The sequence below is a fragment of the Oncorhynchus keta genome, chromosome 35 (assembly GCF_023373465.1).
Source record: "Oncorhynchus keta strain PuntledgeMale-10-30-2019 chromosome 35, Oket_V2, whole genome shotgun sequence".
Taxonomy (NCBI): Eukaryota; Metazoa; Chordata; class Actinopteri; order Salmoniformes; family Salmonidae; genus Oncorhynchus; species Oncorhynchus keta.
The window spans coordinates 13,446,790-13,461,284 of NC_068455.1; the positions used below are offsets into that span (position 1 = coordinate 13,446,790).

A 14,495-nucleotide genomic window follows, 5' to 3' on the forward strand; every position below is an offset into this window, starting at 1 on the left:
GGCACTGGTCAAAAGTAGTGCACCATATAGGGAATAGGGTGCCATTTGGGATGTAATCCATGTGAATTCTGAGGCATGGCAACATACATGACTACAAATCCCAGCAGTCATCGTAACCAAGTTTTTCTCAACCTTTTGTGTACCAGGGACCGGCAAGGACCAGCTATAGTCCTTCCTCCTTTGAAGACCACTTAGTTTTAATCTAACACTTGAGAACTGACTAAATCAGTGTCCACTCACTATCTGAGGGACCAATCAGCAACACCCCAAGGACCAGTGCTGGCCCGGGGACCGCAGGTTGAGAAGCACTGATAAACCCACAAAGAGCTGGGATAACATGGTACCTACCAACCTACAGTACACCCAGTCAGACTCAGGACAGTGCAACTTCATGCAAAACCCCTAATGAAAGCACACTAGCAAGTGATCTGTAATCATACAAAAGGCAATGACGGCCGTGGAACATTTCATGGTGAAAATAGGTTGTTTTCAGGTTATGGTCAGTGCTGTGTTCCCAAGGTCATATATAATATGTACAGTTTATGCAGATAGAGGTAGCATCCCAAATGGAACACTATTCCCTATGTAGTGCACAAAATGGCACCCTATTCCCTATGTAGTGCACTGCCATTTATGATGCACACAGGGTGATCTGTATTTAACAAGACAGATTGAGAGAAAGCACAGGAAGCCATTCCTTAGACATTTGACCCTTGCAGTCATGACGGGGGGAATCAGTCATTACATAATAATTACAGCTTCAAGTTTTTATACAGAATGACATATAGACTTGCCAACAGACATCCCACAGCAAGGTGTAACAAACATGTTGAATAGGAGTTCACACAGTGAAATCCTGTTTGATAACAGCATGCATTACTCTACGTGCTAATTCCTGATAGAAGGGTTTGGTCGGTGTGGCAGATTCTCATTCTGATTCTTCTTCTCCAGTCTGACATCCTGTCTCGATCAATGGAGTGGTGTTTGGGGAGGTTGTTGTTCCCTCAATGATGTTTTAGATCTCTCACTGTGCCTGAAGACAGAGACAGACAGATGGGGAGGTTTTCGACTGGGGCACAACATAACTATAAATATTCACAGATTAAGGATTTGGGATTTTGATGAACAAGTGGGACTGAAAAAGTTCCTGTTCCTATTATGTTTATAGGTCATTGAGAGATTTGTTGATTTACATTGTGAATGACTCATTAATGACTATGCGATGATATACAAACAATATTAAAAGTATAGGAATATTCATACTTTTCTTTTCATTCTGCATCGTCTTGAAAAAGTGAAAAATGTTATTTTATTTGCAGTAACATAAAAGTCTAATACTCAGTACCAGTCAAAAGTGTGGACACACCTACTCTTTCAAGGGTTTTCCCCTTACATTTTGACTATTTTCTACACGTAGAATAATGAAATAACACATATGGAATCATGTAGTAACCAAAAAAGTGTTAAATCAAAATATGTTTTACATTTGAGATTCTTCAAAGTAGCCACCCCTTGCCTTGATACACTCTCTTCGCATTCTCTCAACCAGATTCATGAGGTAGTCACCTGGAATGCATTTCAATTAACAGGTGTGCCTTGAGAAAAGTTAATTGGTGGAATTTCTTTCCTTCTTAATGGGTTTGAGCCAATCAGTTGTTGTGTTGTGACAAGGTAAGGGTGGTATACAGAAGATAGCCCTATTTGGTATAAGACCAAGTCCATATTATGAGAACAGCTAAAATAAGCATAGAGAAACAACAGTCCATCATTATTTTAAGACATGAAGGTCAGTCAATGTGGAAAATTTCCACAACTTTTAAAGTTTTTCAAGGGCAGTCGATAACCATCAAGCGCTATGATGAAGCTGGCTCTCATGAGCAACGCCAGAGGAAAGGAAGACCCAGAGTTACCGCTGCTGCAGAGGATAAGTTCATTAGAGTTATCAGCCTCAGAAAGTGCAGGCCAAATAAATGCTTCAGAGTTCAAGTAACAGACACATCTCAACATCAACAGAGGAGACTGAGTAAATCAGGCCTTCATGGTCAAATGTCTGCAAAGAAACCGCTACTAAAGGACACCAATAATAATAAGAGAATTGCTTGAGCCAAGAAACACGAGCAATGGACATTAGACAGGTAGAAATCTATCGAGTCCATATTTGAAGTTTTTGGTTCGAACCGCTGTGTCTTTGTGAGATGCAGAGTAGGTGAACGGATTATCTCTGCATGTGTGGTTCCCACCGTGAAGCAAGGAGGAGGAGGTGTGATGGTGTGGGGTGCTTTGCTGGTGACACTGTCAGTGATTTATTTAGAATTCAAGGCACACTTAACTTGCATGGCTACCACAGCATCCTGCAGCGATATGACATCCCATCTGGTTTGCGCTTAGTGGGACTATCATTCATAGTGACCCAACAATGGTGACCCAACAATGACCAAACACAACTCCAGGCTGTGTAAGGGCTATTTGACCAAGAAGGAGACTGATGGTGTTGCATCAGATGTCCTAGCATCCACAATCACCTGACCTCAACCCAATTGAGATGGTTTGGGATGAGTTGGACCGCAGAGTGAAGCAGCCAACAAGTGCTCAGCATATTTGGGAACTCCTTCAAGACTGTTGGAAAAGCATTCCAGGTGAAGCTGGTTGAGAGAATGCCAAGTGTGTGCAAAGCTGTCATCAAGGCAAAGGGTGGCTACTTTGAAATAGAATAAAAAATATATTTTGATTTGTTTAACACTTTTCTGGTTACTACATGATTGCATGTGTGTTATTTTGTAGTTTATATATAAATTAAAGAAAACCCCTTGAATGGGTAGGTGTGTCCAAACAATTAGAATTCTAGAATGTTGTTTCTAAGAAATTACTAATTAAAATCCCAAACAGCTTGATACAGGAAAAAAACGGTGTTAATAAGATAATAGTGAGCCAAGGCTTCCCCTCCTATCCCTTAAGCCTCCATTCCTCACCTGATTGTCCTCATCCTCTGCCCTGTCCCATAGGCCTCTGTTCCTCACCTGGTTGTACTCATCCTCTGCCCTGTGCCTTAGGCTTTCGTTCCTCACCTGGTTGTCCTTATCCTCTGCCCTGTGCCTTAGGCTTTCGTTCCTCACCTGGTTGTCCTCATCCTCTGCCCTGTTCCTTAGGCCTCCGTTCCTCACCTGGTTGTCCTCATCCTCTGCCCTGTCCCTTAGGCCTCTGTTCCTCACCTGGTTGTCCTCATCCTCTGCCCTGTCCCTTAGGCCTCCGTTCCTCACCTGGTTGTCCTCATCCTCTGGCCTGTCCCTTAGGCCTCTGTTCCTCACCTGGTTGTCCTCATCCTCTGGCCTGTCCCTTAGGCCTCTGTTCCTCACCTGGTTGTCCTCATCCTCTGCCCTGTGCCTTAGGCCTCCATTCCTCACCTGGTTGTCCTCATCCTCTGCCCTGTTCCTTGGGCCTCCGTTCCTCATCTGGTTGTCCTCATCCTCTGCCCTGTCCCTTGGGCCTCCGTTCCTCATCTGGTTGTCCTCATCCTCTGCCCTGTCCCTTGGGCCTCCGTTCCTCATCTGGTTGTCCTCATCCTCTGCCCTGTCCCTTGGGCCTCCGTTCCTCATCTGGTTGTCCTCCTCACGCCTGTCCCCTAGGCCTCCGTTCCTCATCTGGTTGTCCTCCTCACGCCTGTCCCCTAGGCCTCCGTTCCTCATCTGGTTGTCCTCCTCACGCCTGTCCCCTAGGCCTCCGTTCCTCATCTGGTTGTCCTCTTCCTCTGCAGCATCATCTACTTTATTAAAGAGAATAGAACTTCAGTCCCAGAGAGTTATCAACCAATCACAGGCAACATAGCAGTCATGTGCCTCTCAACTAACCTGAGTGGAGTTCTTTGACAAGTGATGACATGGTGTTTGTGATTGAATCTGCAGCGACCAACAGATCATTACGAAGATTTCTAGGTACACCTGAAACACAGAGGACACAGTCAATGAAAATAGTCAGTGACTTACAGTTGAAGTCAGAAGTTCACATAAACTTAGGTTGGAGTCATTAAAACTCTTTTCCAACCACTCCACAAATTTCTTGTTAACAAACTATAGTTTTAGCAAGTCGGTTCAGACATCTACTTTGTGCATGACACAAGTATTTTTCCCAACAATTGTTTACAGACAGATTATTTCACTTATAATTCACTGTATCACAATTCCAGTGGGTCAGAAGCTTACATACACTAAGTTGACTGTGCCTTTAAACAGCTTGGAAAATTCCAGAAAATTATGTCATGGCTTTAGAAGCTTCTGATAGGCTAATTTACATAATTTGGGTCAATTGGAGGTGTACCTGTGGATGAATTTCAAGGCCTACCTTCAAACTCAGTGCCTCTTTGCTTGACATCATGGGAAAATCTAAAGAAAGCAGCCAAGACTCCAGAAAAAAAAATGTAGACCTCCACAAGTCTGGTTCATCCTTGGGAGCAATTTCCAACCACCTGAAAGTACCAAGTTCATCTGTACAAACAATGGTATGCAAGAATAAACACCATGGGACCATGCAGCCGTCATTCCGCTCAGGAAGGAGATGTGTTCTGTCTCTTAGAGATGAACGTACTTTGGTGCGAAAAGTGCAAATCAATCCCAGAACAACAGCAAAGGGCCTTGTGAAGATGCTGGAGGAAACAGGTACAAAAGTATTACATCCACAGTAAAAACGAGTCCTATATCAACATGACCTGAAAGGCCACTCAGCAAGGAAGAAGCCACTGCTCCAAAACCGCCATAAAAAAAGCCAGACTACAGTTTGCAACTGCCCATGGGGACAAAGATCATCATTTTTGGAGAAATGTCCTCTGGTCTGATGAAACAAAAATAGAACTGTTTTGGCCATAATGACCATTGTTATGTTTGGAGAAAAAAGGGGGATGCTTGCAAGCCAAAGAACACCATTCCAACCATGAAGCACGGGCTTGGCAGCATCATGCTGTGGGGGTGCTTTGCTACAGGAGGGATTGGTGCACTTCACAAAAGATTACATAATGAGGATGGAAAATGATGTGCATCAGGAAGTTAAAGCTTGGTTGCAAATGGGTCTTCCAAATGGACAATGACCCCAAGCATTCTTCCAAAGTTGTAGCAAAATGGCTTAAGGACAACAAAGTCAATGTATTGGAGTGGCCATCACAAAGCCCTGACCTCAATCCTATAGAACATTTGTGGGCAGAACTGAAAAAGCATGTGCGAACAAGGAGGCCTACAAACCTGACTCAGTTACACCAGCTCTGTCAGGAGGAATGGGACAACATTCACCCAACTTATTGTGGGAAGCATGTGGAAGGCTACCCGAAACGTTTGACCCAAGTTAAACTATTTAAAGGCAATGCTACCAAATACTAATTGAGTGTATGTAAACTTCTGATCCACTGGGAATGTGATGAAAGAAATAAAAGCTGAAATAAATAATTCTCTCAACTATTATTCTGACATTTCACATTCTTAAAATAAAGTGGTGATCCTAACTGACCTAAGACAGGGATTTTTTACTAGGATTAAATGTCAGGAATGGTAAAAAACTCAGTTTAAATGTATTTGGCTAAGGTGTATGTAAACTTCCAACTTCAAACTGTACATGGCATTTCGTGGCTACTATTTTTGCATTTGGAATGCACTTTAATCGAATTTGTCACAGCTCAATCACAGATCAAAATCTTGTGTTGTCCTTGACTCAAACAAGGTCAGAAAATGGATAACTAACAACAGATGTACTGGATCTAAAGGAGGACATTGAAATGACATCATGATGCCTTTTCAACCAGAAACTGATGTCATTTCAACTAGTTTTGCACTGTTTTTCCCGTTGGGCAAAGGTCCAGGACTCACCCTGAGCGAAGGCCTCCAGCACGTCGCCCCCCAACCCGGCCAGGCAGTCCTGGGGTGTGTGGGTGGGGGTGGACCCAGCTGAGGTGGAGCGGATCGGCATGGGCATGGAGCAGACTGCCCCGTGGCTGGGGGAGGAGTGGGTTGAGCCTCCTGTCTGGGCCTGATAACATGCCAACATCACCACCGGTTAGGAAACAAACTATAGAAACATACCAATATTACCATAGGTTAGGACACATACCAATATTACCATAGGTTAGGACACATACCAATATTACCATAGGTTAGGACACATACCAATATTACCATAGGTTAGGACACATACCAATATTACCATAGGTTAGGACACATACCAATATTACCATAGGTTAGGACACATACCAATATTACCATAGGTTAGGACACATACCAATATTACCATAGGTTAGGACACATACCAATATTACCATAGGTTAGGACACATACCAATATTACCATAGGTTAGGACCAATATTACATAGGTTAGGACCAATATTACCATAGGTTAGGACACATACCAATATTACCATAGGTTAGGACACATACCAATATTACCATAGGTTAGGACACATACCAATATTACCATAGGTTAGGACACATACCAATATTACCATAGGTTAGGACACATACCAATATTACCATAGGTTAGGACACATACCAATATTACCAGGAGTAGAAGAGGCCTAGACCACCACCTGTTATATTTGCTAACAAAACACACACACAGCTTGGCCAGTATGCCATATATACCATATACCGGGGTATTTGGAAATAGCCACAGGATGGTTTTTCAATACCGTTGAAACTATGAAGAAGTAAAATATTTTATTTTAAGTTAAAAAAAATATATAAATTAATATTTGTAGTTACTTTTTAAGTAAATACATGCAGTCAACTTGTGCAATACGTTAAGAGAGAAAGAAGATTGCGTTCTTCATTTCACCTGTCACATAATTTTTCATTATGAAGCTTTCCAGTAGTTCCCAGTCAAGTGGTGTTTGTTTAGAAACACACAATGACGAGAGACCGGAGCTTTGTGAGTAGTTCACTCTTGTGAGCTCCCCACTCCTTGACTGCAAACCTTTTCATTTACCCTCCAGGTCTCTTTTTTCATTCTTTTTATTTTACCTTTATTTATACAGGTTTTTTCTCATTGAGATAACATCTCTTTTCCAAGAGAGACCTGGTCCAATAGCAACAGAGGTGACAACGTTTCAGACAAAACAATTTACATACACTAACACAACATTAAAGAAAATTATAAACACACATACAGTACAACAAAAACATTGTACATTAAAAACACAAACGTCTTGACTAAAAACAGCTGGCCTAAAAACAATTACACACTTCTATGATATATTCATCGATCAAGTGTAAACTCCACCAACGAAACTAGATCATCACATTTTAAAATGTTCAGGAGAGAATTCCAGGACCACGGAGCTAAGTAACAAACTATTTCTACCATGTCCTGTTCTAATTTTTGGTACTGTTAGAAGCAAATCAGAATGGGACCATAATTGATATTTATTTACTGACCTGACTAAAAAAGAACAGAGATAAAATGGCATTTTACCCAATATGGCCTTGTAAATCAGTGTATACCAGTGTTTAAGCCTACGCAAGGTCAATGACGACCAGCCAACAGCACTGTAGAGATCACAATGATGTGTTAGACGTTTCTGATTTGTAATGAACCTAAGGGCTGCATGATACACTGACTCAAGTGCTCTCAGGGTAGTGGCTGAGGCCTGCAAATATATATATATATAATATCACTAAAATCTAAAACCGACAGTAATGTACATCGTACCAGCTCCTTCCTGGCCTCAAAAGAAAAACAAGCCTTATTCCGGTAATAAAATCCTATTTTCAGCTTGAGCTTCCTTATTAAGTTCTCTACATGCACAGTGAAGCTCAGCTTATCATCAACCCACACACCCAAATATTTGTACACTTTAACTTGCTCTATAGTATGTATAGTACTACACTCACTACATATTCGTCGCCAGACCCACTGGCTCCAGGTCATCTACAAGTCCATGCTAGGTAAAGCTCCGCCTTATCTCAGTTCACTGGTCACGATGGCAACACCCATCCGTAGCACGCGCTCCAGCAGGTGTATCTCACTGATCATCCCTAAAGCCAACACCTCATTTGGCCGCCTTTACCCCAGTACTCTGCTGCCTGTGTGGAATCAGTGTATACCTGAAGTTGGAGACTTTATCTCCCTCACCAACTTCAAACATCAGCTATCCGAGCAGCTAACCGATCGCTGCAGCTGTACATAGTCTATTGGTAAATAGCTCACCCTTTTCACCTACCTCATTCCCATACTGTTTTTATACTGTTTTTATTTATTTACTTTTCTGCTCTTTTGCACACCAATATCTCTACCTGTACATGCCCATCTGATCATTTATCACCAGTGTTAATCTGCAAAATTGTATTATTCGCCTACCTCCTCATGCCTTTTGCACACATTGTATATAGACTGCCCATTTTTTTCTACTGTGTTATTGACTTGCTAAATTGTTTACTCCATGTGTAACTCTGTGTTGTCTGTTCACACTGCTATGCTTTATCTTGGCCAGGTCGCAGTTGCAAATGAGAACTTGTTCTCAACTAGCCTACCTGGTTAAATAAAGGTGAAATAAAAAATAAAAAAATAAATAGTATGTATAGTATGTACAGTATGTATAGCATGCCCAGCAATGACATGATTTGTAACATGCCTGGCATTTGAAAATATCATGCATTTTGTTTTACCGAATTTAGAATCAGCTTTAAATCATACAGATTCTGTTGTATGATGTTAAATGCTCTTTGGGAATTTTCAAAAGCCAAAGATAAACTACTACCACTTGAATAAAGAACAGTATCATCTGCATAAAAATGAACACCCGCAGTTTCAATAAGATCCCCAATGTTGTTGATATACAAAATGAACAACAGTGGGCCCAAAATAGAACCTTGCGGAACACCTGAGCACACCTCTATGGACTCAGATTTACAATCATCCACCATTACACATTGTGTACGATTTGATAGGTAATTTATAAACCAATTTAGAGCATGACCAGTAATTCCACAACATTTTAACCTCTGCACTAACACAGCATGGTCCACGGTGTCAAAAGCCTTCGACAAATCAACAAAAACAGACACAAAATGTAACTTCTTATCAAGAGCACATTGGATGTAATTTAAAACCAATGTTGCTGAAACAGTGCTCTGGCCAGACCTAAAACCTGATTGCATATCATTTAAGATGTTGTTTTCTTGGAAGTAGACCTTTAGCTGCCTACTAATTAAGGACTCCAGTACCTTTGACAGTACAGACAATTTTGATATGGGTCGAGTAGTTGTCAAGTAGCGAAGGATCTACACCTTTCAGAAGAGGGAGTACAAAAGCAGATTTCCATAACTTGGGGATTTCCTTAACATCAAGCGTGAGGTTAAAAATACATGTTAAGGGGGAGCAATGATGTCTGCAGCTAGATGTAGGAGGCGGGGGTCTAGTTCATCAGGACCAGGTGATTTTTTTATTTTCTGAAAAAAAATGTTTTGCAGCATTTGGAACTGTTGATCTACAGTTAAGAACGCTGAGATGCCTCCCGTGTGGCGCAGTGGTCTAGGGCACTGCATCGCAGTGATAGCGGCCGGCTCTGTCGCAACCGGCCGCGACCGGGAGGTCCGTGGGGTGACACACAATTGGCCTGGCGTCGTCTGGGTTAGGGAGGGTTTGGCCGGTAGGGATATCCTTGTCTCATCGCGCACCAGCGACTCCTGTGGTGGACCGAGCGCAGTGCGTGCTAACCAAGGTAGCCAGGTGCACGGTGTTTCCTCCGACACATTGGTGCGACTGGCTTCCGGGTTGGAGGCGCGCTGTGTTAAAAAGCAGTGCGGCTTGGTTGGGTTGTGTTTCGGAGGACGCATGGCTTTCGACCTTCGTCTCTCCTGAGCCCGTACGGGAGTTGTAGCGATGAGATAAGATAGTAATTACAAACAATTGGATACCACGAAAATTGGGGAGAAAAGGGGGTAAAAAAAATGTACAAATTAAAAAAAGAACACTGAGATAATCTAAGCCTATGATGCCCTTCAGAGCTGCTCTCCCTTCACCTGACTACGTTTTCTCTCATAGTCCAAGAGCATCTGGTCGTCGCAGTGGTGGCACAGGGCTACTCATTTCTCCTAACTGGAGATGTGGTCTTTTCTCCCTCTCACCAGTCCATCTACTCTCTCACCTGTCCATCTACTCTCTCACCAGTCCATCTACTCTCTCACCTGTCCATCTACTCTCTCACCAGTCCATCTACTCTCTCACCAGTCCATCTACTCTCACCTGTCCATCTACTGTCCATCTACACTCTCACCTGTCCATCGACCTGTCCATCTACACTCCATCACCTGTCCATCTACTCTCTCACCTGTCCATCTACTACTCTCTCACCTGTCCATCTACTCTCTCACCAGTCCATCTACTCTCTCACCAGTCCATCTACTCTCTCACCTGTCCATCTACACCTCCATCTCACCTGTCCATCCACTCTCTCACCTGTCCATCTACTCTCTCACCTGTCCATCTACTCTCTCACCTGTCCATCTACTCTCTCACCTGTCCATCTACTCTCTCACCTGTCCATCTACCTGTCCATCCACTCTCTCACCTGTCCATCTACTCTCTCACCTGTCCATCTACTCTCTCACCAGTCCATCTACTCTCTCACCTGTCCATCTACTCTCTCACCAGTCCATCTACTCTCTCACCAGTCCATCTACTCTCTCACCTGTCCATCTACTCTCTCACCTGTCCATCTACTCTCTCACCTGTCCATCTACTCTCTCACCTGTCCATCTACTCTCTCACCTGTCCATCTACTCTCTCACCTGTCCATCTACTCTCTCACCTGTCCATCTACTCTCTCACCTGTCCATCTACTCTCTCACCTGTCCATCTACTCTCTCACCTGTCCATCTACTCTCTCACCTGTCCATCTACTCTCTCACCTGTCCATCTACTCTCTCACCTGTCCATCCACTCTCTCACCTGTCCATCCACTCTCTCACCTGTCCATCCACTCTCTCACCTGTCCATCCACTCTCTCACCTGTCCATCCACTCTCTCACCTGTCCATCTACTCTCTCACCTGTCCATCTACTCTCTCACCTGTCCATCTACTCTCTCACCTGTCCATCTACTCTCTCACCTGTCCATCTACTCTCTCACCAGTCCATCTACTCTCTCACCTGTCCATCTACTCTCTCACCTGTCCATCTACTCTCTCACCTGTCTATCTACTCTCTCACCTGTCCATCTACTCTCTCACCTGTCCATCTACTCTCTCACCTGTCCATCTATTCTCTCACCTGTCTATCTACTCTCTCACCTGTCTATCTACTCTCTCACCTGTCCATCTACTCTCTCACCTGTCCATCTCCTCATTTGAATTCCATGCGGTCACTGTCACTTGTCCACTCAAGCTTGTTGTCATCTATCGCCCACCAGGTGCCCTTGGAGACTTCCTCAATGAGTTTAACACTTTCATAAACTTATTTCCTGATGATGGCTCACCACTCTTTTACTGGGCGACTTCTACCTCCCGACATCTCCCTTCGATTCATTTATTTGCAACTCTCTCATTACCCTCCTTGCCTTTTGATGTCACCCTTTCCCAATCCCCTCCAACTGACAAGGCAATATGCTTGACCTCATCTCTACTAGATGCTGGCCGTTTACTAATCTCACTGCAACCGCCGTCAAGGTCGAGGATCACTACTTTTGTTTCCTTTTCTGTCTCTCTTTCCTCCAACCCTCTCAGCCCCTACCCAGATGGCCATGTGCCGTTGCAATCTTTGCTCTTTCTCTCCCAGTACTCTCTCCTCTTCTAACCTATCATCTCTCCCTTCTAAATCCTTTTCTCTCCTGTGTACTGATTCGGCCTCTTCGACCCTACTCTCCTTCCTTTCCGCATCCTTTGACTCACACTACCCCATGTCCTCCCGGGCCGGCTCGGCCCTCCCCTCTTGCTTCGTGGCTGAGTGACTCATTGCGAGCTTACAGAACAGGGCTGTGGGAAGCTGAGCGAAAATAGAGGAAAACAAAACTTCTGGAGGACCTATCATCCTTTCACTGATTCCTCTATACCTTCTCTTCCTCTGAATCCACTGCTAATGCTACTTTCTATCACTCTACATTTCAAACTTCTGCCTCTAACCCTAGGAAACTATTTGCTACCCTTTCCTCCCTCCTTAATGCTCCACCCCCCCTCTCTGCGGACGACTTTGTCAACCATTTTGAAAAGAAGGTTGATGACAGTCTGCTCCTCATTCACTTAGACTATTGAGTCCACTGGTGTCACTCACACATAACTACCCTACGCCTTGACCTCTTTCTCCCCTCTCTATCCCGAGGACATCATGTGACTAGTGAGATCTGGCCGCCCGACAACCTGCTCGCTCGACTCCATCCTCTCCTCCCTTCTCCACACCATCTCTGGAGACCTTCTCCCATTCCTCATCAACTCATCCCTGACCACTGGCTGCGTCCCCTCTGACTTCAAAATGGCCTGAGTCGCTCTCCGCTCCTCAAGAAACCAACACTCAACTAATTTGATGTCAAAAACTATAGACCTGTATCCCTGCTTTCTTTTCTTTCCAAAACACTTGAGCGTGTTGTCTCTGATCAACTCTCTCGTTATCTCTCTCAGAACGATCTTCTTGACCCTAACCAGTCAGGCTATAAGATGGGTCACTGCTCTCCTTTGTGTCCCGGAGGCTCTCCGCACTGCCAAAGCTGACTCTCTCTCCTCTGTTCCCATCCTCTTACATCTATCTGCTGCCTTTGACACCATGAACCACACTATGAACCATCAGATCCTCCTCTCCACCCTCTCAGGGATGAGTGTCTCAGACTGCAGACTCTTGGATTGCATCCCACCTGGCAGGCCACTATCAGGCCACTATCAAGTGACGTGGAAAGGATCTGTGTCTGCACCACGTTCTAGGCCCTCTCCTCTTCTCTCTATACACCAAGTCACTCGGCTCGTCATATCCTCACATGTTGTCTCCTATAATTGCTATGCGGATGACACAACTACTTTTCTCCTTTCCCATTTCCCTTTTCTGACACCCATGTGACGAAATGCATCTCTGCGTGCCTGGCAGATAGCTTGGATGTCGGCTCACCACGTCAAGCTCAACTTAGAACAAGACGGAGCTGCTTAGAGACTATAAAATGTCCGCAATGCGCTTGTTAGCATTTAGATAGAGAATGCTATGGGATTTTACATGTACTTGTTAGCATTGCTAACCTTCAGATTACAAAGGCTCAGTGGGGTTTGAAAATAGCGCCCCTTGTGTGCAATGCCGGTATTACAGAATATCCTGGTACGGCACAAGGTCGGTATGAAGGTATGACAATCTGAATACCGCCCAAGCCTAACAAACCCCCCTCCCCCCCGAACATACACTCCGTCTATTACAGCATCTTTACTGCTCTGAAATCTAATGAGACCCATGTGTGAGCCTGCCTGTAGCAATTAAGGAGAGACTGTACTGTTCGGTCTGGAGAAAGGGGCACTGTGCAGGGCCTAGGAGCAGACCCGGGTTCAAACACTATTCAAATCATTTCAAATACTGCATCTGTGCTTGATTGAGCCTGCTTAGCTTAAATGGACCATTAGAATAGTCTCAAAACATCAAACCCCGCTTATCTTGCACTCCAGGCAGGCTTGAGCAAACGCTGAATGTATTTGAAAGATTTCGAATAGCGTTTGAGCCCAGGTCCACGACTGTATGGCTTAGAGCCAGCCTGCCCGGGGGTCCACGACTGTATGGCTTAGAGCCAGCCTGCCCGGGGGTCCACGACTGTATGGCCTAGAGCCAGTCTGGTCCAGGTCCTGCATGATGTGACAAATAAGCCACCTATAAAAGTACTGTGCCAAATCTCTGTAGGAAAACAGTGCTGCCTCAAACCGACCAGTGCAAGTGCATAACATAATATGTCCATAAAAAATGCTGCTACTGGAAGTTCCTTAAACACAATCCATCGGAGACATATCAACACGTGCATTAAGAGTGGACAGTAGTGGGACATGTAATATTATGGTTAGAGAGTGACTGGGTGACTGGGTCTGGTGCTGCCACTACTGCTTCCTTAATGTAAACTTAAGAGAGACACACTTACTGCCTGCTTCTGCTCCTCATCCTATCAGTCAGTCAATGGTAAGCAGTGATAGAAAGCATGAGCAGTGAGGGAGAGAGAAATGACAGAGAGGTACAGGCCGAGAACGAGAGAGAAAGAGAAGCAAGAAAGTGACAGAAAGAGAGAGAGCGCAAGACAGAAAGAGAGAAAAAGTGACAGAAAGAGAGAGAGAAAAAGATAAAAAAGTGGCAAAGAGTCAGGAGCTTCAATATCAGGACAGGAAAGACAGGTTTCTACAAGTTAACCAATGAACCCTGAGGGAGAGCAACTGTCAACTACAATCAATGGACTCTGAGGGAGAGCAACTGTCAACTACAATCAATGGACCCTGAGGGAGAGCAACAGTCAACTACAATCAATGGACCCTGAGGGAGAGCAACAGTCAACTACAATCAATGGACCCGGATGGAGAGCAACAGTCA

The 14,495-nt window shown here is 44.2% G+C and overlaps 1 protein-coding gene and 1 long non-coding RNA gene across 20 annotated transcripts in view; both read right to left on the reverse strand.

Moving 5' to 3' along the window:
* Positions 1-1,047: 1,047 nt before the first annotated feature.
* Positions 1,048-14,495, reverse strand: part of LOC118369046 (dystrobrevin beta-like) — a 63,644-nt gene continuing 50,196 nt past the window's right edge. Inside the window, exons 16-20 of the mRNA XM_052496604.1 lie at positions 5,844-6,003; positions 3,846-3,935; positions 3,306-3,760; positions 3,162-3,209; positions 1,048-3,065 (exon numbers count right to left, since the gene is read on the reverse strand). Coding sequence (XP_052352564.1) covers positions 2,910-3,065; positions 3,162-3,209; positions 3,306-3,760; positions 3,846-3,935; positions 5,844-6,003 — 909 coding nt within the window. The 3' untranslated portion in view covers positions 1,048-2,909. The remainder of the gene's footprint in view (positions 3,066-3,161; positions 3,210-3,305; positions 3,761-3,845; positions 3,936-5,843; positions 6,004-14,495) is intronic.
* Positions 8,543-12,095, reverse strand: LOC127915870 (uncharacterized). 19 transcript variants are annotated; one of them, XR_008092644.1, is made up of 6 exons: positions 11,278-12,095; positions 11,118-11,197; positions 10,998-11,077; positions 10,590-10,897; positions 10,426-10,517; positions 10,320-10,380 (listed from the first exon to the last, which is right to left on the reverse strand). It is a non-coding gene; the product is annotated as an uncharacterized LOC127915870 (long non-coding RNA). The 19 variants fall into 19 exon arrangements; XR_008092630.1 differs by adding an exon at positions 8,543-10,154 and having other exon boundaries at positions 10,341-10,380; positions 10,998-12,095; XR_008092634.1 differs by having other exon boundaries at positions 10,998-11,197.